Raw genomic sequence first — 25,008 nt, forward strand, 5'->3', positions numbered from 1 at the left:
CTCTACCCTATCCTACCCTACCCTACCCTACCCTACTCTACTCTATTCTATTCTACTCTACCCTACCTACCCTACCCTACCTTATTCTATTCTACCCTACTCTACCCTATTCTATTCTATTCTACCCTACCCTACCCTACCCTACCCTACCCTACCCTATTCTATTCTATTCTATTCTATTCTATTCTATTCTATTCTATTCCTTTCTGGACCGGGATGCCCTATGCACGGTCACTCACGCACTCGTGACGTCTCGCCTGGATTACTGCAATGCTCTCTACATGGGGCTCCCCTTGAAGGGCATCCGAGGCTGCAGTTAGTCAGAATGCGGCTCTTGTGGTGATAGATGGAGCCCCGTGGCTCCGTATAACACCATCCTGCGCAGGCTGCACTGGCTACCTGTGGCTTTCCAGGTGCGCTTCAAGGTTCTGGTGACCACCTTTAAAGCGCTCCATGGCATTGGGCCGGGTTACTTACCGGACCGTCTACTGCTACCGAATATCTCTCACCGACCCGTGCGCTCTCACAGAGGGTCTCCTCAGGGTGCCGTCAGCGGCAATGTCGTCTGGCGACACCCAGGAAGGGCCTTCTCTGTGGGGCCCCCACCCTCTGGAATGAACTACCCGCCAGACTTGGTCAGCTTTCGGACCTTCGGACCTTCCGCCGCGGGCTTAAAACATATTTATTTAACTGTGCAGGACTGAGCTAGATTTTAAATTATCGGTTTTAAATTGGGTTTTATTCTATATTTTAATTCTAAATTAACGGGCTTTTTAGAATAAGTTTTTAATTGTTTTTATATTGTATTTATGTGTTTTAAATGCCTGTACACCGCCCTGAGTCCTTCGGGAGATAGGGCGGTATATAAATATGATTAAATAAATAAATAAATAAATAAATAAATATTCTATTCTATTCTATTCTATTCTATTCTTACCAAGACCAGGTGCCAGAGCTGATCTAATAAACTGATGTCATTTAAAGAAATGGTGGACAGCATTTAAAACAACATCTTAAGGATAAGATGATGAAGGTAGTCTTGAATCCAGTGGATTGATTTGTTGAAAGATATCCCAGGATCAAGCGTCTATCTTTACAGGAGTCTGGAACTGATGTAGCAGTTTATTTTGTACAGACACCAGTAATGGAGTTTTAAGAAAAAGATATGAAAATCAATGTACTTGTCAAGAGCCAAGCAGAGTCTAATCCATCTCACTCCCCTGGTTTTGAAGTAAAAGTCAGTTTGAGATTTCATACCTCCCCTGAGCCACTTACGGATTGCATAATATGCAAATCTGGGTAGCAGCATGAAAATACTCAGGGCAACGAACAATTACACCTGTACATTTAATGATGCACAGTGCCTTCTCGTTTCTGTTGCAGTTTGAAAACGAGTTTGTAGCTCACCAGGAGACAAAGGCACGGCTTCAGAAGACGGAAGAAAAGATCAGTCTTCTTGAAGGCGCAAGAAAACCTTGTCAAAACGAGGTAAAAAAATAATAATCTGTATTTATGAGACTTGTTTGTGCAGTTAAAATAATCAGCAACAGATGTATGCTGCCACGTTAATGTAAAAAGCAATAAAAGACGTCTACTTTATTCTATTCTATTCTATTCTATTCTATTCTATTCTATTCTATTCTATTCTATTCTATTCTACCCTACCCTACCCTACCCTACTCTATTCTATTCTATTCTACCCTACCCTACCCTACCCTACCCTACCCTATTCTATTCTATTCTATTCTACCCTACCCTACCCTACCCTACCCTACTCTATTCTACCCTACCCTATCCTATCCTACCCTACCCTACCCTACCCTACCCTACCCTACCCTACCCTACCCTACCCTACCCTACCCTACCCTACCCTATTCTATTCTATTCTATTCTATTCTATTCTATTCTATTCTATTCTATTCTATTCTATTCCTTTCTGGACCGGGATGCCCTATGCACGGTCACTCACGCACTCGTGACGTCTCGCCTGGATTACTGCAATGCTCTCTACATGGGGCTCCCCTTGAAGGGCATCCGAGGCTGCAGTTAGTCCAGAACAGCGGCTCTTGTGGTGATAGATGGAGCCCCGTGGCTCCCGTGATAACACCCATCCTCGCAGGCTGCACTGGCTACCTGTGGCTTTCCGGGTGCGCTTCAAGGTTCTGGTGACCACCTTTAAAGCGCTCCATGGCATTGGGCCGGGTTACTTACGGGACCGCCTACTGCTACCGAATATTTCTCACCGACCCGTGCGCTCTCACAGAGAGGGTCTCCTCAGGGTGCCGTCAGCGTGGCAATGTCGTCTGGCGACACCCAGGGGAAGGGCCTTCTCTGTGGGGCCCCCACCCTCTGGAATGAACTACCCCCGGACTTTGTCAGCTTTGGACCTCGGACCTTCCGCGGGCTTAAAACATATTTATTTAACTGTGCAGGACTGAGCTAGATTTTAAATTATCGGTTTTAAATTGGGTTTTATTCTATATTTTTAATTCTAAATTAACGGGCTTTTTAGAATAAGTTTTTTAATTGTTTTTTATATTGTATTTATGTGTTTTTAAATGCCTGTACACCGCCCTGAGTCCTTCGGGAGATAGGGCGGTATATAAATTTGATTAAATAAATAAATAAATAAATAAATAAATATTCTATTCTATTCTATTCTATTCTATTCTATTCTTACCTAGACCAGGTGCCAGAGCTGATCTAATAAACTGATGTCATTTAAAGAAATGGTGGACAGCATTTAAAACAACATCTTAAGGATAAGATGATGAAGGTAGTCTTGAATCCAGTGGATTGATTTGTTGAAAGATATCCCAGGATCAAGCGTCTATCTTTACAGGAGCCTGGAACTGATGTAGCAGTTTATTTTGTACAGACACCAGTAATGGAGTTTTAAGAAAAAGATATGAAAATCAATGTACTTGTCAAGAGCCAAGCAGAGTCTAATCCATCTCACTCCCCTGGTTTTGAAGTAAAAGTCAGTTTGAGATTTCATACCTCCCCTGAGCCACTTACGGATTGCATAATATGCAAATCTGGGTAACAGCATGAAAATACTCAGGGCAACGAACAATTACACCTGTACATTTAATGATGCACAGTGCCTTCTCGTTTCTGTTGCAGTTTGAAAACGAGTTTGTAGCTCACCAGGAGACAAAGGCACGGCTTCAGAAGACGGAAGAAAAGATCAGTCTTCTTGAAGGCGCAAGAAAACCTTGTCAAAACGAGGTAAAAAAATAATAATCTGTATTTATGAGACTTGTTTGTGCAGTTAAAATAATCAGCAACAGATGTATGCTGCCACGTTAATGTAAAAAGCAATAAAAGACGTCGACTCTGTGCTTTGTCATTTCTGGATAAGGAATACATAGTACCATTTTTCCTCTCTTTTGGCCTCTACCTTGGTGGGAAAAACTTGGGTTGGAAGCAGTGGTGGGTTTCAATTTTTTTTTATTACTGGTTCTGTGGGCGTAGCTTGGTGGGCGTGGCATGGCTTGGTGGGCATGTGTCATGTCCCACTCGTCCTCTGACGGCCGGGTCTGGGAGTCTGTATCAAGCGTGGCCACGGAGCCTCTGCAGCTTTGCCAAATTCCTGTCAGAGTTCTCAGGGCAGGCAGGAATCCAAGGTGTGACTTCAGCAAACCAGATGAGACTTTGCCTGACTCAAGGAATGCCAAAAAGCAGATCCTTTATATAGGCCACGGGGTGTGGCTTCATGACTCAGCACTTATCCAGACCTGCCCCTCCCTTCCTTTTGCTGACGTCGCCTCTCCATTCTCCAGAAGCGGGGATCTGTCCACTTTTCGTCCTCCTGCTCAGCTGCCGGCAATTCTAGCTCGTGGCTGGCTTCGTGTTCACACGCTGTAGGGAGGTTTGTTTGCTCAGTCTGTCCGGGCATGGTGCCAGGGCTGGAGGCATGTCAGGCCATTCTTCTTCACTATCAGTCTCTGGCTCAGATAGCAGGAGATGGGAGGGGTCCGGCTGAGGAGAAGAGGGCGGGCGAGGCACAACAGCATGGCAGAGGAAGGATATTGCAAAATCCCCATCAGTGGGACTTGGGAGGTAGAGAATTTTTGGGGCCAGTCAGAATTTTTACTACCGGTTCTCCGAACTACTCAAAATTTCCGCTACCGGTTCTCCAGAACTGGTCAAAACCTGCTGAAAACTCACCTCTGGTTGGAAGTGGTGGTTCTTTTGAGGATGTTGTGATGAGGGCAATAATACTTGAAATACAATTGCAGAATAGTAGAAATGGGAGGAAAGGTAACAAGTATTGTTTGGTGCACACATTTGTATAGGTCGGTAGATGATGGCGCATGATATTCCAGGTATAGCAATGTCTACAAACTTACTCAATCTTGAAAGGGGAGTATATGAATTTAGTGGCACATTTAGTGGCACATTTTCAATACCAGCTAGTACTTATCAGTAATGAGAGTTATTGCCCTCTCCTTGTTATCTCCCTCAGTGCACCTCCTTCACCATTATGTAACACAATACTTGTGATCGTCCCCAGCTAGGACAGTTTTCTTTCATTTTAAAGAGCTTCCAAGTTGCTTGGTATCAGTATTATTCCTCCCTCCCTCCCTCCCATCTCCTTCCTTCCATTCATCTCCTCCCTCCATTCATCTCCTCCCTCCCTCCCTTTCATCTCTTCCCTCCCTCCCTTCCTTTCATCTCTTTCCTTCCTGCCTGCCTGCCTGCCTTTCTTTCATCTCTTCCCTCCCTTCCACGCTCCCTCCCTTCGTTTCATCTTCCTTCCATTCATCTCCCACCCTCCCTCCCTTCTCCTTCCTTCCTTCTTTTCATCTCCTCCCTCCCTCCCATCTCCTTCCTTCCATTCATCTCCTCCCTCCCTCCTTCTTTCCATTCATCTCCTTCCTTCCTTCCTTCTTTTCATCTCCTTCCTTCCATTCATCTCCCTTCTCCTTCCTTCCTTCTTTTCATCTCCTTCCTTCCTTCCTTCCTTCCTTCCTTCCTTCCTTTCTTCCTTCCTTCTGTTCATCTCCTGCCTTCTTGCCTTTCTTTCATCTCCTCCCTCCCTCCCTTTCATCTCTTTCCTTCCATTCATCTTCCTTAACTTAGCTAGTTCAAATTAATTTCGGGTAGTCCCCAACTTATGACCACACTTGATCCCAAAACTTCTGTTGCTAAGTGAGAAAATCGTTAGGTGGATTTTGCCCTGTTACACGACCTTTCTTGCCGTAGTTGGTAAATGGATCACGGCCATCGTGTATAGTAGTAACTCCGGTTTCTTTTTTGATTTTGCTTGTCTGGAGGTTGCAAAAGGGGATCCCAGGACACCGCAACTGTCATAAATATGAATCAGTTGCCAAGCATCTGGATTTTTGTTCTCGTGACCATCGGGATGCTGTGAAAAACAGTCATAAGTCCCATTTCTCAGTGCTGTTGTAGCCTTGAATGGTCACTAAATGAACAGTTTTAAATTGAGGTCTACCTTTACACTTGTGATGAGTGTTGTGTGTTAGTTGTTGGATTGTTTAGATCAGGGGTCTCCAACCTTTGCAACTTTAAGCCTGGAGGACTTCAACTCCCAGAATCCCCAGAATTCTGGGAGTTAAAGTCCTCCAGGCTTAAAGTTGCAAAGTTTGGAGACCCCTGGTTTAGATGATACAGTTAAAAATGATATATATAGGTCTTTGGTTGTTCGGGTTTTCTCCCGTGTAAAATTGGAAGTGTCTTGGCGACGTTTCGACGAAGTCTCATTCGTCATCTTCAGGCTTCAGCTTCGTGCTTCTGGGAGCAATGTGTGATCGCAGCTGTTTCTTCCTTTTAACTGCTAGTGGGGGTTTGAACTGATTGGGTGGGAGCATCTTCAGGCTTCAACTTCATGCTTCTGGGAGCACGAAGTTTTATAAAAATATAAAAATAAAAATCGAAATAAATAAATAAATATATATATATATATATATATATATATATGAAAAGTTATAAAATAAATATGCTTATCTGTTGCTTTTCAGTGAACCAGACTAAATGGATTAGCCATAAAACTTACAATAATCATCAGTTTCTTTTTGAAAAGCAACACAAGCAAAGGAAAAAAGATGAAATAGACATACCTTGTCACCTGGGGGCAAAATAGTTCTTGACTATTCCTGTGGTACAATTTATTTAAGATATGTAGGTATGTAGGTCTTTGGTTATTCGGGTTATGCGGGAGAAAACCTGAATAACATATATATAGAGAGAGGGGGGGGGAGAGGGAGAGATTCATACTCCCATTTACAGGGAAAACAATTGAAAAAATGTATAGCAATAGAATAAAGTAAATAAGCAGGAATTTACAAAATCTGCTGAAGTTCACGGTTTTATCATACTCCTAAGTGATTAAAGATACCTGACTATGTTTTCATTGCAAAACTCACTATTAAATTTTAGGGACAATACAGATATCAGGATAACAAATAATACAGTCTGTATCACAGAATAAAATTGTGAAATAATAAATAGTGATGAATTATTTTTAAGACAAAAGTTATATAAATTGACAAAAAGAGGAACAAAATATTAAAATGTAAAAAGAGGAGAAGAATCATTACAACATTATAGTATTAAAATACTACTTGCTTACACAATTCGTGTCCTTCCATCCCATTATATATACCGTGGCAGTTGATTGAAACCAATATTTTGGGAACGGTTTTTGCTTTCTCCTTTCACCTACTTCGATTTTTCTTTGCCCTCCAAAATTGTGTTCTTGTTGTGCTTCGTCCTCCTTCCTCTCCTCAGCCGGGCCCCTCCTGTCGCCTCCCGGGCCTGCTATCAGATTCAGAGTCTGATAATGAAGAGGAACTGACAGAATGTCAGGAATGAACAAACAAACCTCACTCCTACAGCGTGTGAGCAGGGAGCCAGCCTCGTGCTAGAATTACCGGCAGCAGATCCAGAGGAAGGGAATTCACAGTGGACGGATCCCCGCTTCCGGAGATCTGAGAGGCGACGTCAGCAGAAGGAAGGGAGGGGCAGGCCTGGATAAGTGCTCAGTCATGGAGCCACACCCCACAGCCTATATAAAGGATCAGCTTGAGTCAAGCAACTTTGAGTCAAGCAAAGTCTCATCTGGTTTGCTGAAGTCACAACTTGGATTCCTGCCTGCCCTGAGAACTCTGAAAGAAATTTGGCAAAGCTGCAGAGGCTTCGTGGCCACGCTTGATACGGACTTCCTAGACCCGGTCGTCGGAAGGGGAGGGGGACACGACAGTTCTCAAGATCTAAGTTTGCCTTATTTATTTAATTTATTTTCTATAAGAACCATTCCTACTTGAATTTACTGACGACGGAATTTACTAACCTCTGTTCTGTTTGTTTTAGAAGAAAAGGTGTTTACATTCCAAATGTCAACTACCAAATACCAGCATTTGCTTCTTTTCAGAATGGCTTAACCGAGGCTTCTCCGCTGACATCTCTTGAAGGCCCCACAGATGTGGTCCCAGGAGCTTCCACTGGATCAATTCCACCTCCACCTCCTCCTCCCCCACTCCCACCCGCCTTTGCTAGTGGGTCAAAAAACCATCTTCCTGTTGGCATTCCGCCACCCCCACCTCCGCTACATGGATTACCTGGGGGTCAACACTCCCGTGCCCCTCAATTGCTGCCTTTCGGATTGAAACCTAAAAAAGAATTTAAGCCTGAAGTGACCATGAAAAGACTCAACTGGTCCAAGGTAAGACAAGGAAGACTCTAGAAAGAGTGCAGAGAAGAGCAACAAAGAGGATTAGGGGACTGGAGGCTAAAACGTATGAAGAACGGTTGCAGGAACTGGGTATGTCTAGTTCAGGGGTCTGAAAACTTGGCTGTTTTGAGACTTGTGGACTTCAATTCCCAGAACTCTGCGAGTTGAAGTCCACAAGTTTTAAAAGAGCCAAGTTTGCAGACCCCTGGTCTAGTTTAATGAAAAGGACTAGAGGTGACATGATAGCAGTCTTCTGATATCTCAGGGGCTGCCCCGAAGAAGAGGAAGTCAAGCTATTCTCCAAAGCACTCCAAAGCTCTTTCAAGCCAGCGGTCCTCTCTCTCCAAAATGTTTTTCCAAAAGGTGCTTTTTCAAGAGCCAACTGGACTTTCTGTGTTCTTTTTCTTTTGAAGACGTTTCACTTCTCATCCAAGAAGCTTCTTCAGCTCTGACTAGATGGTGGGGAATGGAAGGATATACACTCTTTGCAGACAGCTGGTCATTTGCATCCTTTTAGAGTGTCTTGGAGGCCACTTGGAGATTTATCTGTGTCCTGCGGGTCACCTAAGTAGTGCAAATTGGTGTGGAGCCTTCTTGAATCTGTTGAAAGAACTGTGTTGTAGATTGGAGATAGGTGATGTGTTGGGAGAGGGCTGTTCAATTTTGACATAGATGGCCTCTTTGATTCTTCTTTCAAGCCAGCGGTCCTCTCTCTCCAAAATGTGGACTTTGCTGTCTTCAAAAGAGTGGCCTTTGCCTTTTAAATGCAGATGGACTGTTGAGTCTAGTCCTGATGTGCTTGTTCTCCTATGTTGTACATTTTGGATAGAGGGGACTGCTGGTTTGAAAGAGTCTTTTAGTCCAATCACCTGCTGAAGCAGGAAACCCTATACCATTTCAGACACATATTTGTCCAACCTCTTCTTAAAAGGATCTATTAAAGGTAAAGGTTCCCCTCGCACATACGTGCTAGTCGTTGCCGACTCTAGAGGGCAGTGCTCATCTCCGTTTCAAAGCCGAAGAGCCAGCGCTGTCCGAAGATGTCTCCGTGGTCATGTGGCCGGCATGACTCAATGGCAAAGGCGCATGGGACGCTGTTACCTTCCCACCAAAAGTGGTCCCTATTTTTCTACTTGCATTTTTTACGTGCTTTTGAACTGCTAGGTTGGCAGAAGCTGGGACAAGTAACGGGAGCTCACTCCGTTACGCGGCACTGGGGATTTGAACCGCTGAGCTGCCGACCTTTTGATCGACAAGCTCAGCGTATTAGTCCCTGAGCCATCCTGTCCTGAAAGAGGATCTATTAAAAGGATCTAATTGAAATAGCTCTTAAGAGGATCTATTTAAGGATCTGTTTAAGCCCACGCTACTGTGGTCTCCGTATCCTCAATAATCTTAACATCTCTAGCATGTTTTATTCTGCCCCATTACTGTGTTCTAATCAATAATGTTAATCGGTTGAGGAATATCCTGCCTCTGTAACTGATTGTTTGGAACTAGGTCAGAAGTACAGAACTTGTTTTAATACTCTTTTAAAAACAATTTGTAATCTGTCCAGAGTTGTTTGGAGTCGGTCGCTAAGTATAGAAACGAACATACTTCTGACTTTTGAACCACAGTCAGTTGAAAGCCTCACTTCAAAAGGGAGTAGAGTTAGCACGAAAAGTAATCTTATTTTTTTTTTAATTTTGAGGCAGACTCTGCTATTTTAAAGAGTCTGAGGGAGTTAAAAACACAGATTTTTATCCCATAAATCTACTCTCGTTCTCCAAAAGAGCACAGGGTTTGTTTTTTCCACTCAGGAATCTGCAGGCTGTAGATGGCAGGTGGCCTTCGGATGGCCCTAAGTCACATATTTTGCGATCCCCTTACAAAATATGGCATGAACGATAACAGGAAATTAAGATGTATATATTCCCTCTGCAGATTAGGCCCCAGGAAATGACTGAAAACTGTTTCTGGGTAATGGCCAACGATGGGAAATATGAAAGTACCGATTTGCTGTGCAAGCTGGAACTTACCTTTTGTTGCCAGAAAAATGGTACGTTAATTATTTTTCTGATTTAAAGCCTCTTAGAAAACCAGCCTCTTTTATTTTCAATAAACACCTGCAGTTCTTGTCACTACAGCTGATGAATACTTATGCGTGTCATATGATAATTGTTGCATTAATAACTGAGGTTGCCATCATTTATAACTGCGGCACATACGGAACAGAACTTAGCCGACAGTATTATTTTCACTTTTCCATTTAAGCTCTCCTCGTATAATACAATTAAGAAAAGCATGTACTTACTGCTGAAATACCTCCACCGAGCTGTTAAAATGACTCTTTACTCTATTATTAGGCTACGGAGAGTGTGACTAAAAGCTGGGAAAATATAGCATGTATTTTAATTATGGGAAATAATGTGACGGGAGGCCGATTGTTTTGGGGCTAGTTCTTTTTAAGGTGTGCTAAGCCCTTTGGAAAAATAATTCTCACCATGTAATATACCCAGAAGGAGGAGTAATGACCAAAGAAAGTCAGTGTCAGGGTTCCAAGGAACACCCCCAACGAAATAAAGTTCTAAGGCTTGAGGTTCCTCAAAGTTCCAATTTATTAGAGATGTCATGTTGGCACAGCTGGGAAAACCCAAAACTGAAAGCTTCCAGGTTTTCCACACCCAGTTGACAGTTCACAGCCCTGCCCCACACCCACAAGTTCATCACATTGTCCAATCACCTTTTCACACTCAATTGGATACAGTCTTCAGGCAGTCTCCATCAGAGGCAGGCAAAAGTCCTTGAATACGGAATGTTATGACTATCTATCTACCATTCCAACAACAACCCCCTCCCAACTTCCCCAGCTAAAATATGTGGCAGTTAAGAAGCAAAAAGAAAATTGCCTTCCAAAACTGACAATCATTTTAAGTTTACATTCAAACTGAAAATATTCAAAGAAGAAACAGCAGCACAGAAAATGCAAAAAAAAAAGCGAATCCTATCCCTACTTCATCTTCTAAAATGAAGTTCAGCGATCGAGACTATTCGATGGGTTTACTTCCTGTGAAAGCAGAAAGTGCCCACTAAATAAAAGTAGCCCTCCAGTTAGGACTGTGCCTGAGCCCATGATTACGGTCGTAAGTTCATACGATTGTAAAGTAGGCCACCCACGTTCGCAGATCTAATTTGATGTACTACTTATTTTTTGGGGGGGGGGCAGCGTCGTTAAACAAGCACAGCAGGTATTGAGCAAGGACTGCAGTGATTAAGCAACCCCATTGTCACCAGGGGGTAATTTTTTCCAGAAATCAGAAATAATCTAAAGTAAAGGTAAAGGTTCCCCTCGCACATACGTGCTAGTCATTTCCCGACTCTGGGGGGCGGTGCTCATCTCTGTTTCGAAGCCGAAGAGCCAACGCTGTCTGAAGACTTCTCCGTGGTCATGTGGCCGGCATGACTCAACACCAAAGGCACACAGAAGGCTGTTACCTTCCCACCAGAGGAGGTCCCTATTTTTTCTACTTGCATTTTTTACGTGCTTTTGAACTGCTAGGTTGACAGAAACTGGGACAAGTAACGGGAGCTCACCCCGTTACACGGCAGCACTAGGGATTCGAACCGCTGAACTGCAGACCTTTCAATCGACAAGCTCAGCATCTTAGCCTCTGAGCCACCGCGTCCCATCATAGAAATAATCTAAAATTGTGGTCACATAACCACGCGGAACTGCATGGCTATACATGTAGGCTCAAATGCAGTCACCTAACCCTGGGGGTGGACATCAAAACTTTGGATCTTGATCTGGATTTGAATTTAGCTTTTGTGGGGCCCATCAGAAATTTGAATGGTCACTCAGCAACCGGTTATAAATTGAGGACTATCTATATTGAAATTATGGTTCCATGTAGGAATCCCAGATATTAATAGATGGCTATAAAATTAGAGTAGTGGCTAGGTTCGAAAATTCGTTTAGTGTCCAGGTGCTTCTTATGTCTCTGTATGTTTGTACAAGTCTTTCCTCTTGATGTTTATTTGCATCAAACAACAGAACCCAAGTCGCTTCACTGTCTTTTTCCAATAAACTTGCTAAGAAGCAAGAGTTGAGATCAAATCCTTCCACCTAATATGTAAGCGGTAGCCATAATAGCTCTATATTTTCTACTAACTGGTATATATGGCAGCTGAACGATATATGAATGCATATATAAGCCATATATAAATGCAGTGGCAAATTGTTGCTATGGCTGACTTGTTTGGGGGTAAAGATAATTTCCTTTTGCCTTACTTTTCCTATTAACACAGTCATTAAATAGTATTAAACTTCATGGAAAAGATGAATAGGGTTATACATAATACACATACCTGTAAGCAGACGTAAAAACTTTTCTTGGCCAAAGGGTGAGAGCTGAATTCTTGTAACGACGTATTGTAGGTTGCATGGAATTTTTCATTCACCTAATGCTCCCTAAGAAACCTCACCAGTACCATGAATAGATTCAAGATAATTTATAACACTCTGTAGATCAGGATCCCTAACTCCCGGGCCACGGACCACTATCGGACTGTGGCCTATTTGGAACCGGGCCGTGTGAGAGGTGGGCCAGTGCGCACCAGTGGCACCCCAAAGATTTCTCTTCTGTCTTGTGTGAGTGGAGCTGCGCATGTGCACGCCGGCCCGCTTCTCACATGTCCCGCTTTCTGTATCTCCCCCTGCCGCCCCCCCACAGCCAGTACGCCAAGCCGCCTGATCCCGATGGTCCAAAAAACGGGACAGTGAGAGCAGGGGCTGAGTAAGACGGGTGCGCCCTGCTCAGCTTGGCTGACTCACCAAGTTTGCCTGTGCAGGACACCTGATCCCCTTTTGGCACATCGGGCCGCCTCGGTGTGTCTGAAGGAGCACGGGACCGCACTTGCAAATGCTTCTCTTCTTCACGGCCAAAAGGTGAAGCAAACGGATGAAAGGCCTTCTGTCTCTTTGGTGTGGAGAAGCCTGAAGAGGTTTCTCTCTTGCTTAAGCAGAGCTGTGTGTTCATTCGCACATGTGTCCCAGCCCACCACACTCATGGCTCCATTTCCTTATAACCACCCCTCTCCCAAAGCTGGGTTGCAAAGGTTGGGGAGCTTTGCTCTAGATGCCTCATCAGCAATTTGTTGTGGGTCTATCAGCAGCCTACAGAGCTGGCAACAGAGTCGGACAGCGATGATGCTGAGGTGAGGCCAGGGCCATTGGGAAGTGAGGTGCGGACTCCAGAGCCTCCAGAGCCTGATAGTAGTGAGGCGGAGGAACAGGAGGAGCCTGTTCCTAATGCACGCATGAGAAGAGCTGCCAGAAGGCAAGAGCAGCTCAAGCAGAAAGGACAACTCAGGAGTAGGGCCAAGAGATGATTGGCCCCTCCCATAAGGCTTAAAGCAGACCAGCACTGGCATTTGGCCTTTGCCAGAAAACAACGTTGTAGCTGCGTCTTCTGCTTCGTCTATGTCTTTGTTTTTGTGGCTTCTGGACGTTTGCCAGGAAGGGCCTTTGGCAGTTTGCCTAATTGGACTAAGGTTTGTGAGATAACTGAGGAATTTGTGTTGGGAGTTTTTCTTTGAGTTGAACGACGCTGGGAAGGAAGTAATTCCCAGCTGTTCGAATAAAGTTTGTTAGTTTTTTAATGGACTGAGTTTATTACTACCTACTTGGACCTGGGTCACAACACAATTGGTAAAACCCGAATACAATGAATTGTACCCTAACACTTACAACTTTAGTACTCAGGTTGAAACTGCACTGAAGCCCAAATCCTACACAAGTGCAATAACATAAACATTTCTGCATGTTGACACACACACACAACTGTTTGTCTTGGCAGTGAAAAGAGATGAAGGCTTTGAAGAGAGGAAACCTGTTAAAAAACGAATCAAAGAACTGAAAATCCTGGATCCAAAGATCGCCCAAAACCTTTGTGAGTACCGTAAACAGCTGTCGTTTTTTGGAAAGAAAAATAATTGAGCGTTAATACTACTTTTGCAATTACAGGTAATTCTACTTTGTAATATGGTTTTGACGGAAACAATTGCAAGCAATGGGTGAATGGGAAAGGAATGTATTGCTGGGAGCATTGAAAACGAAGGCACAGAAGTTGGAAAATAGCTCCTGTTTTATTGAGCATTCGTTTTTTAAATAAAGCTGATTTAGTTTTTGGTTTTAAATTTGCGGGTACTCCATTGCTGGAGGTTTTCAAGAATGGTTTTCAGCCATTTGTCCGGAATGGTGTAGGGCCATGATGGCAAACCTATGGAGCCATATCTGTGGGCACACAAACGTTGCCCTAGCTCAGCTCCAGCACGCATGCAGGTGCCAGACAGCTGGTTTTTGGGCCTTCCGGGCCCACTGGAAGTCGGAAAACAGGCTGTTTCCAGCTTCCAGAGCACCTCCGGGGCAGTGGGGAAGGCTGTTTTTGTCCTCCCTGGCCCCAAGAAAGCCTCTGGAGCCTGGGAAGGGCAAAAAACGGGCCTACCAGGTCCACCGTGCCATTGCATGCCAAAAGCGGGGGGAGCACAGGGGGGTCGTGTGCACATGCACGGGGGGGGGGCCCGCATTGAATTATGGGTGCGTGCGATCCCCCCTTTTGGCACGCGATGGCAAAAAAAGGTTAGCCAGGAGAGTTAAAACAAATGGGACGACTCGGGAGTAGGGCTTGGAGACGATTGGCCCCTCCCGTAAGACTTAAAAGAGGATCAAAGGGATTTGGGCTTTTGCAGGAAGCAACGTTGTTAATTCTGTTCAGTTTAAAGTCTGAAGCTCTGTTTGATTCTGGACTCTGTGTGGCTTTGCCAATTAGGTCTTTGGCAGCGTGTCAAGGGAGACAAAGGTGGGTGATTATCAGCCTTATCCCGAAGGACTCTTTGCAACTATTTGGGACTCATCTGTGAATGAGCAGAATTCACAGCTGTTGCAATAAAAGAGGTTTTTGGAACTACTCGTGTGTTTTACTGACTCATGAAGCCTAGGTCAGAACACTTCCTTCCTTTTATATCCTTCTTTCCTTCCATCATCTCACCTCTCTTCCTTTTTTGTTCCTTCCCTTTTTTTTTCCTTCCTTCCTTCCTTCCTTCCTTCCTTCCTTCCTTCCTTCCTTCCTTCCTTCCTTCCTTCCTTCCTTCCTTCCTTCCTTCTTGCCTTCCTGCCTCCCTTTTATCATCTCTCCTACCTGCCTGCCTGCCTTTCTTCTCTCCTCCCTCCTCCTTCTCTCATCCCTCCATTCCTTCCTTCCATCATCCCTCCCTCCTTCCTTCCTTCCTTCTCTCATCCATCCTCCTTCCTTCTTGCCTTCCTGCCTCCCTTTTATCATCTCTCCTACCTGCCTGCCTGCCTTCCTTCTCTCCTCCCTCCCTCCCTTCTCTCCTCCCTCCCTCCCTTCTCTCCTCCCTCCCTCCATTCCTTCCTTCCATCATCCCTCCCTCCCTTCCTTCCTGCTTGCCTGCCTCCCTTTTATCATCTCTTCTTCCTGCCTGCCTTCCTTCCTTCTCTCATCCTTCCTACCCTCCCTCCCTTCCTTCTCTCATCCCTCCCTTCCTTCCTTCCCTCATCCCTCCCTCCTTCCTTCCCTCCCTTCTCTCATCCATCCATCCATCCATCCCTCCTTTCCTTCCTTCCTTCCTTCCTTCCTTCCTTCCTTCCTTCCTTCCTTCCTTCCTTCCTTCCTTCCTTCCTTCCTTCCTTCCTAACTCACCTGCATATTCATCTATCTGTCCTGTTTTTCAGACCTTTCTTGTCCCCCAAAGCAGATGTGAGACTTGGTTCTCACGCAGAAAAACACGGCCATCAGGCCGGCCTCTTCCACCCACGAAAACGTTCCCTCTCTGAAAAAACCGGAATGCTTGAAGTGTTTCCAAGTGCTTAATTTGCCCTTCTCAAATGAAAACACACCGAAATGCCTTTATGTGTGTTCTTAGCTATTTTCTTAGGGTCTTTCCGAGTACCTTATGAAGAAATAAAAATAATGATTCTGGAAATAGATGAAGCCCAGCTGTCAGAATCCATGATCCAGGTGCGGTAATTTGATTAACAGTTTTATACACAAGTATTCCTACTAATTAGATCTTCATAAAAATCTACCACGTTTGTAGTAAAATAGATGAAAGCGACGGACAAAGTTACACGCGCAGCCAGCTGTAATTTTGTGTTTATACATCAATACAATTTGGTATTATCACCAAAGATGGCAGATTATATCTTCTGTATTTGTTATAACTTGCCATTTTTATTAAGAGAACTCTTTCCTTTAGACTATGTGTATGAGGAGATTTCTCTAAGATAGGGCAGCTGGACAGTTTAAAAATGTAATAAATAGCCTGCTGAGTTTGACATTTATTTTTTAGGATTTTTAAGGGGTCCTTGGTTTTTCTTTTGTATATAATCATAATTACTTTTTCCTTACTGTTTCTTTTTGGCTTTGTTGCCTTATGACAGGGGTGTCAAACTCAAGGCCCATGGGCCGGATCTGGCCCACGGGGTGCTTAGTTCTGGCTCACGGGGCCATCCTGGAAACAGTGAAGGACTGGCCTGCGCTGCCTCTGCCAGTGGAAAGGGATTTGGGGGAGGAGCTTGGAAGGGCTGCAAGTTCCATTTTTGCTGGCAGAGGGTTGCAGGAGGCCATTGCAGTCGAAAACGGATCTTGCGAGGGCCACAGGCCGCCCTCCGGAGCTCCGTTTTCGCTGGCAGAGGGTTGCAGGAGGCCATTGCAGTCAAAAACGGATCTTGTGAGGGCCACAGGCCGCCCTCCGGAGCTCCGTTTTAGCTGGCAGAGGGTTGCAGGAGGCCATTGCAGTCGAAAACGGATCTTGCGAGGGCCACTGGCCGCCCTCCGGAGCTCCGTTTTAGCTGGCAGAGGGTTGCAGGAGGCCATTGCAGTCGAAAACGGATCTCGTGAGGGCCACAGGCCGCCCTCCGGAGCTCTGTTTTCCTGGCAGAGGGTTGCAGGAGGCCATCGCAGCCAAAAATGGATCTTGAGAGCCCATTTTCGCTGGCAGAGCGCTCGAGCTGCCACAGGCGCCCCCGACACAAGTGACGTTGAGCTGGCCATGCCCACCCTGGCTACGCCTTCCCCGCCTCCCCTCCCTTGAGGTCAAACACAACCCTGATGCGGCCCTCAATTAAATCAAGTTTGACATCCCTGCCTCATGAGATTGAAGAGAAGTTTATCTCCCTTCTTTTTTGTGCAAGTAATTTTGCAACATAAAGTCTTGCAAACCAGTTGTAAGGGGGGGGGGGGGAAAACACCTGTGAACTTTTAAATTTTGTATCTTTCCATGAAATGTAGAATTTAATAAAGCATCTTCCTGACCAAAAACAACTCAGTGAATTATCCAAGCTGAAGAATGAATATAAGAATTTGTCCGAACCGGAGCAGTTTGCTATCGTGGTAAATAGATGGATTCCTTTCAAAATATGGTTTATGGTTCTATATTCTTTTTTTAAAAAAAGAACATAGAAAACTCTGTGAAATTTGTATCGTATTCTGTTTGCTTCTTTTTGGGCAGCTAGTAGCCAGGAATGAGTTAATCTTCTGTTGCACTAAGTTTCTGATATGACTTTTAACCAACTTCTTAAAGTAATTTCCTGACAGGAGGAATTTTAAGGCTTTGCTCTTGTCACCAAGACAATGAGTGAAGCTGTTCTGACATTTTTGAATTTCTGCCTCTGTTCTTTCTACGGCTATGCTAACGATTTCTGCTTGCCTTTCAATTTCTAATTATAAGTGTGAGACAAAAAGTATGAGGCAACCTCGCCATGTTTTTTAAATAATTTACAAGCGAATAAGTCTTCTATAACATAGTGAGACTTGCGTGGCAGTAAATGCCAAATAATTATATATCAAACCTTTGCGCTGTCCAAAGCACTTGGGGAAAAAAGGCTTCATTGTACTTGTGTCAGAAGCACTGGGGCGCTTCCGGGTTGAAAGGACGTCACCGTTGCCCTGGGGATGCCCAGTTAGGGGCTCCTTCCATGTCCCTTGCAGGAGCTGTAGTGAAGGACGGGAGCTCAACCCCTCTCGGGTCTCGAACGCGGGCTTGCTAATCTCCTGGTCAACGTTCCAACCAATTGAGCCACCATGTTCCTAAGAGGCTTCATAACATCTAAGAACACACAGAAGGCACCTGTTCTGTCCTCACCACACCTTACTCTGTGTGTAGGTCGACATACGGCTACACACATCTATCCTCCAATAAAACAGATCGTGTGCGTATATCTGAATACTTTATTGAAAGAGCAGAATATGGTGAAACTGGGGAAAATAGGGATACATTCAATGAGAACCAAATATAAGATAGACAGTATTAAGTTACTGCTGAACATAATGAATAAAAATACAAGCAATTTAAATCTCACCAGTGATGCTCTGTGTGAGGGATGTGGGTTTGTCCTTGGATGAGCATGTGCCACAGATTAAGATGCATTCTTCTTTGTGCTTCTTCTGCCTTTTCCAAACATCTGGCTTCCCAGCATGTACTTGTTTTGAGAGTGCAGGCTAATGGGTAAATGGATGGGGTCTGCTTCAAACTATATACTTGGTATTTGTCTCTCTGGCCACTAGATGGAGCTAGAGAGCAACAACAGTATATAAAGATGGTGTGTTGGGGCATATTTGTCCCTCCGGCCACTAGATGGAGCTAGAGAGCAACAACAGTATATAAAAGTTATACTCTGGGGCATGACAACACCTGTTTCTGAATAACTGACCAGGTCTGTCTTTTGCAAAGTTGGTGCAGATGAACTGAAATTGAAAACAATTCTGCACAACAACCTCTTAGATATTCTTCTCGATGCTGGCAAAGTACCAGTGCTGTAGCAACTAGGATGTCCTGATAAACATTTGGTAAACAAGCATCTGTTAAGTTGATATATCAGTCATTTCACTTTATTTTGCTCCTTTTCTTCGACATAAAGTCCAATAAAAGTTAATCTCAAGAGTATAAAATATTTCTGTAACATGGGAAAAGCCTACAACAGCCATGTTAGATGATTGTAACATAAAACTAACTTACTATAAGATATCTAGGGGAGGTTTAATATCTGATTAATGTATCCATACACATAAAATGTATTTACTATAAAATTCCCATGAGAGCAAAATCTATAATCTATAAAAGTAAGCCTGTAAACCTAATAAGATTGAAATAATGGCTAATAGGCTTTTTGACATGGGTTGTAGATCATTGAGATGGTAAATATAAATGAAAAAAACACCCCTGTGTTTCTTTTTTTGTTTTTTGTTTACCTCCTTCCCTATGGAGCCACTCACAAAACACAGAATATAATAGACTACAATACCGTGTTTCCCTGAAAATAAAACCGGGTCTTATATTAATTTTGGCTCCAAAAGACACATTAGGGCTTATTTTCTGCTTAGATTTTATTTTGGGGGAAATACGGTACTAAAATGTGTCTTATCTGCCTGATGATCTTAAGTGGGGCTTATTTTTGGGGTAGGGCTTATATTATGAGCAATCCTGGAAAAATCATTCTAGAGCTTATTTTCAATGTGGTCTTATTTTGGGGATAAGAATAGAACAGAATAGAACTCTTTATTGGTGAAGTGTGATTGGACACAAGGAATTGGTCTCCAGTGCAAATATATGTATTCTCTCACAATACATACAAGCAACAAATGATAAATCATGATCCTAGTCATCGTAAAACTACATTCATCATACATCATGAGATACAATATTTAGTGATAGTCATAGGATACTAAATAAGCGATCAACATAAATTATACTAGACGGAGCTCAACCCTCTCGGGTCTCAAGCGGGCTTGCTAATCTCCTGGTCAACGTTCCAACCAATTGAGCCACCATGTTCCTAAGAGGCTTCATAACATCTAAGAACACACAGAAGGCACCTGTTCTGTCCTCACCACACCTTACTCTGTGTGTAGCTCGACATACGGCTACACGCATCTATCCTCCAATAAAACAGATCGTGTGCGTATATCTGAATACTTTATTGAAAGAGCAGGATATGGTGAAACTGGGGAAAATAGGGATACATTCAATGAGAACCAAATATAAGATAGACAGTATTAAGTTACTGCTGAACATAATGAATAAAAATACAAGCAATTTAAATCTCACCAGTGATGCTCTGTGTGGGGGATGTGGGTTTGTCCTTGGATGAGCATGTGCCACAGATTAAGATGCATTCTTCTTTGTGCTTCTTCTGCCTTTTCCAAACATCTGGCTTCCCAGCATGTACTTGTTTTGAGAGTGCAGGCTAATGGGTAAATGGATGGGGTCTGCTTCAAACTATATACTTGGTATTTGTCTCTCTGGCCACTAGATGGAGCTAGAGAGCAACAACAGTATATAAAGATGGTGTGTTGGGGCATATTTGTCCCTCCGGCCACTAGATGGAGCTAGAGAGCAACAACAGTATATAAAAGTTATACTCTGGGGCATGACAACACCTGTTTCTGAATAACTGACCAGGTCTGTCTTTTGCAAAGTTGGTGCAGATGAACTGAAATTGAAAACAATTCTGCACAACAACCTCTTAGATATTCTTCTCGATGCTTGCAAAGTACCAGTGCTGTAGCAACTAGGATGTCCTGATAAACATTTGGTAAACAAGCATCTGTTAAGCTGATATATCAGTCATTTCACTTTATTTTGCTCCTTTTCTCCGACATAAAGTCCAATAAAAGTTAATCTCAAGAGTATAAAACATTTCTGTAACATGGGAAAAGCCTACCACAGCCACGTTAGATGATTGTAACATAAAACTAACTTACTATAAGATATCTAGGGGAGGTTTAATATCTGATTAATGTATCCATACACATAAAATGTATTTACTATAAAATTCCCATGAGAGCAAAATCTATAATCTATAAAAGTACGCCTGTAAACCTAATAAGATTGAAATAATGGCTAATAGGCTTTTTGACATGGGTTGTAGATCATTGAGATGGTAAATATAAATGAAAAAAACACCCCTGTGTTTCTTTTTTTGTTTTTGTTTTACCTCCTTCCCTATGGAGCCACTCACAAAACACAGAATATAATAGACTACAATACCGTGTTTCCCTGAAAATAAAACCGGGTCTTATATTAATTTTGGCTCCAAAAGACGCATTAGGGCTTATTTTCTGCTTAGATTTTATTTTGGGGGAAATACGGTACTAAAATGTGTCTTATTTGCCTGATGATCTTAAGTGGGGCTTATTTTTGGGGTAGGGCTTATATTATGAGCAATCCTGGAAAAATCATTCTAGAGCTTATTTTCAATGTGGTCTTATTTTGGGGAGAACACTGTAGAATAGAACAGAATAGAACTCTTTATTGGTGAAGTGTGATTGGACACAAGGAATTGGTCTCCAGTGCAAATATATGTATTCTCTCACAATACATACAAGCAACAAATGATAAATCATGATCCTAGTCATCGTAAAACTACATTCATCATACATCATGAGATACAACATTTAGTGATAGTCATAGGATACTAAATAAGCGATCAACATAAATTATACTAGGATACTATATAAAACAATATAAATTGTAAGATACAAGCCACAAAGTTAGAATCATAAGAAGATGAGATAGTTAATAGGAAAGATGAGAAGAATAATAGTAATACAGCCTTACTAGATTGTTTGACAGCGTTGTGGGAATTAGTTGCTTAGCAGAGTGATGGCATGGGAGAAAAATTGTCCTTGTGTCTAATTCTGGTATGCAGTGCCCTATAGCAGTGACGGCGAAACTTTTTGCTGAGTGCCGAGAAGGTCATGCAGAAACATCACAAAACGAAGCTAGAACCTCTGGGTTCTAGCGCGCATGCGCCCCCGACGATCAGCTGGCCGGTGCGCAGGCCGGTTTTCAGCACTGCCGCATGCATGAAGGGATCGTACTCTGGAAAAGCTGAACTTCCAGGTTCTAGTGCCTATGTGCGCCCGACGATCAGCTGGCCAGCGAGCATGCGCACGCCAGTTTTTGGCACTGCCATGTGTGCAAAAGACAGCTGATCTTCGCATGCGCATGCGTGCCAGAAACCCAGAAGACAAACAGGCAGGGCCTTGCATGCCGGGCGACATGGCTTCGCGTGCCACGCGGGCCATAGGTTCGCCATCACGGCCCTATAGCGTCATCTTGAGGTTAGAAGTGGAATCAGGTGTACTTATCCATAGGGAAGCCTGCAAGGTATTTCTCCTTGGGCCCGTCTCCTGCCAGATTTCAACGCTTAAAGAGCGTTTCCATGTTGAATCCACGTCTCTGGTTAAGGCATGGAAATGAGCTACTTCCCATTAGCGTCTCCGTGTTCCTTCCGCGGCGTTGATTCACGGTCCGCCAACAGCTCCATCAAATGCAATGTTTAGTGAACTACCTGGAAGGGGGGAAAGAGAGTCACACGACCCGTTCTTGATTTATTCAGTCTCCGGATCGATCAAGAATTGTGGCTTTAGGCACCACAATGTAAAGAAGATGTTGAGACTCTAGAAAGAGTGCAGAGTGCAGAGAAAAGCAACAAAGATGATCGTATGTCTTTCGAGACGGCTACAAAATGGTGAGGTGTAAGGCAGGTCGTCCTCTTCTTTTCAACCAGATGAGCAGCGTAACGAGACTGAGATCCCGGCTGGGCGCCATTCTTTTCAAGCTTCAGTTTGAGGAGCAGGTGAATAACCTCAAGCCCGAAATCATGTCGGTCAGCGCCGCCTGTGAAGAGATAAAGAAGAGCCGAAACTTCCGTCAGCTTCTGGAACTTGTCCTGTTAATGGGAAACTACATGAACGCTGGATCCCGAAATGCGCAGACGTTTGGATACAGCCTCTGCTCCTTATGTAAAGTGAGTATTTCAACAGGCTGGGCAGCTGCTTCGGTCTGGTGCTTCAGTCAATAATAATAATAATAATAATAATATTTTTATCAGGGCGGTGTACAGCCACAAGTAAAATACAGAAAGAAAACAACAGTACAAAACTAAAAACAACCCTTAAAAAACCTATTTAATTTGGCTACTTATAGATAAAAATATTCCCACTAAAATTTACTAAAAAAATTTAAAAACCCATAAATCAATTTAATAATATAAAATTTAAGCGAGTCCAGCAAGACGAAATAAGTAGGTTTTGAGTTCGCGGCGGAAGGTCCTAAGGTCAGGTATTTGTCTGAGTCCAGGGGGAAGCTCGTTCCATAGGGTAGGAGCCCCCACAGAGAAGGCCCTCCCCCTGGGGGCCGCCAGCCGACATTGCTTGGCTGACGGCACCCTGAAGAGCCCCTCTCTGTGAGAGCGCACCGATCTTTGGAAGATAGACGTTGGCGGTAGACGGTCCCGTAGGTATCCCGGTCCTAAGCCATGCAGCTGCCCAAAAAGCCAACACAGTTCTGGGCTGCATAAACAGAGGGATAGAATCAAGATCACGTGAAGGTTTAATCCCGCTTTATAAGGCCTTGGTAAGGCCACACTTGGAATACTGCATTCAGTTTTGGTCGCCACGATGTAAAAAAAAATGTGGAGACTCTAGACCACTGGTGATCCACGAGAAAATTTTGGTGGACCATAGAAACATTATTTGCATTTTTATATTGTACTTAATACTATTTATCTTTTTAAAAAATTCATATTAGTGGTCTGCAGGATTTAAAATTATGAATTTAGTGGTCCCTGAGTTCTGAAAGGTTGGTAACCCCTGCTCTAGACAGTGCAGAGAAGAGCAACAAAGATGATGAGGGGACTGGAGGTTAAAACATATGAATGATTGCAGGAACTGGGTATGTCTAGTTTGATGAAAAGAAGGTCTAGGGGAGACATGATAGCAGTCTTCCAATATTTGAGGGGTTGCTGCAAAGAAGAGGGGGACAACCTATTTTCCAAAGCTCCTGAAGGCAGGACAAGAAGCAATGGATGGAAACTAATCAAGGAGAGAAGCAACTAGAACTAAGGAGGAATTTCCTGACAGTTAGAACAATTAATCAATTGAACAACTTGCCTCCAGAAGTTGTGAATGCTCCAACACTGGAAGTTTTTAAGAAGAGGTTGGATAACCATTTGTCTGAAGTAGTATAGGGTTTCCTGCCTAAGCAGGGGGTTGGACTAGAAGACCTCCAAGGTCCCTTCCAACTCTGTTCTAACCCTTGATGTATCGCTGATGCTGTTTATCTTTTCCCCCCTTGCCAGTAGAATAATTACAAATATGTAAATTTGCTGAGGTTCTTCCCCCTCACCCACCCCAATAAATAGTTGTAAATATCTCTTCTGTCTACCCACCACAACATAGCTTGCACATGAAATCAATTAATTTTTGTGTTTCTCATCCAGTGAAGCAGAGAGAATGAATGCGGATTTAGAAAATGCTCGGTTTTTTTCTCGATTAAAAAACAACAACAACGTTGTGCCTATCTAGAGCAAATACGTGGGGTAGGGGATAACTTGACAGCGTTTACTAACATTGGGGAAATGGAAAAGTTTTAAAAAGGGGTGAAATGCTGGTCCATACGATTACTTGTGAGGAATGACGGTCACCAAAACTGAACACCACTGTATATAAAAACGCACTTCCACCCACTTTGTAGAATTTTGGTATGTCGTAAGAAACCAACGTTAGTTGAATGCAGGGTAGATGGGCTACTGCAGAAGTGTGTATGATAGACAAGAAGAGATAGGGGCAAGAGTGAATACATGCTAAGTGAATGTGGACTGAATGTAGGAGTGAGTGGCCAGTAGAAAAGAAGCACGTTGAGGTAGCTTTGATTAGGTAGGGAGATTGAATGAGGATCAAATCACAAGGCAACCTATGAAGGAAGACCAAATGGAAAAAAGAGGAAGAAGGAGAAAGCAGTAATTAACCTGTAGATAAGTTAACTCAATAGGTTAAGGTAAGATAGGTAAGATCCTGAAAAGGAGAGGTGAGATGCTAATAGAAGAAAAGATAATGGGTAAACTAATATATTGGAAGCAAAAATGGCTTCAGAAGATAGAAAATGGTGGATTGATGTAAAGAAGGTATGTGTAGAGTAGAGCATAAATGGAATGGAATGGAATAGAATAGAATAGAATAGAATAGAATAGAATAGAATATTGGAATGAAGGATAGAATAGAATAGAATAGAATAGAATAGAATAGAATATTGGAAGGAACCTTGCAGGTCTTCTAATCCAACCCCCATTTCCCTCTGCAGGAAAAATGGTTGTCTAATCTCTTGTTAAAAACTTCCAGTGTTGGAGCATTCACAACTTTGGCGGCAAGTTGTTCCACTTATTGATTGTTCTAACTGTCAGGAAATTTCTTCTTAGTTCTAGGTTGCTTCTCTCCTTGATTAGTTTCCACCCATTGCTTCTT

The 25,008-nt window shown here is 43.3% G+C and overlaps 1 protein-coding gene across 1 annotated transcript in view; it reads left to right on the plus strand.

Annotated features, from left to right (window-relative positions):
- Positions 1-25,008, plus strand: part of DIAPH3 (diaphanous related formin 3) — a 156,987-nt gene that overhangs the window by 43,495 nt on the left and 88,484 nt on the right. Inside the window, exons 15-21 of the mRNA XM_058184947.1 lie at positions 1,384-1,488; positions 7,400-7,690; positions 9,626-9,740; positions 13,540-13,632; positions 15,626-15,720; positions 16,993-17,094; positions 22,275-22,514. Coding sequence (XP_058040930.1) covers positions 1,384-1,488; positions 7,400-7,690; positions 9,626-9,740; positions 13,540-13,632; positions 15,626-15,720; positions 16,993-17,094; positions 22,275-22,514 — 1,041 coding nt within the window. The remainder of the gene's footprint in view (positions 1-1,383; positions 1,489-7,399; positions 7,691-9,625; positions 9,741-13,539; positions 13,633-15,625; positions 15,721-16,992; positions 17,095-22,274; positions 22,515-25,008) is intronic.

The sequence above is a fragment of the Ahaetulla prasina genome, chromosome 5 (genome assembly GCF_028640845.1).
Source record: "Ahaetulla prasina isolate Xishuangbanna chromosome 5, ASM2864084v1, whole genome shotgun sequence".
NCBI lineage: Eukaryota > Metazoa > Chordata > Lepidosauria > Squamata > Colubridae > Ahaetulla > Ahaetulla prasina.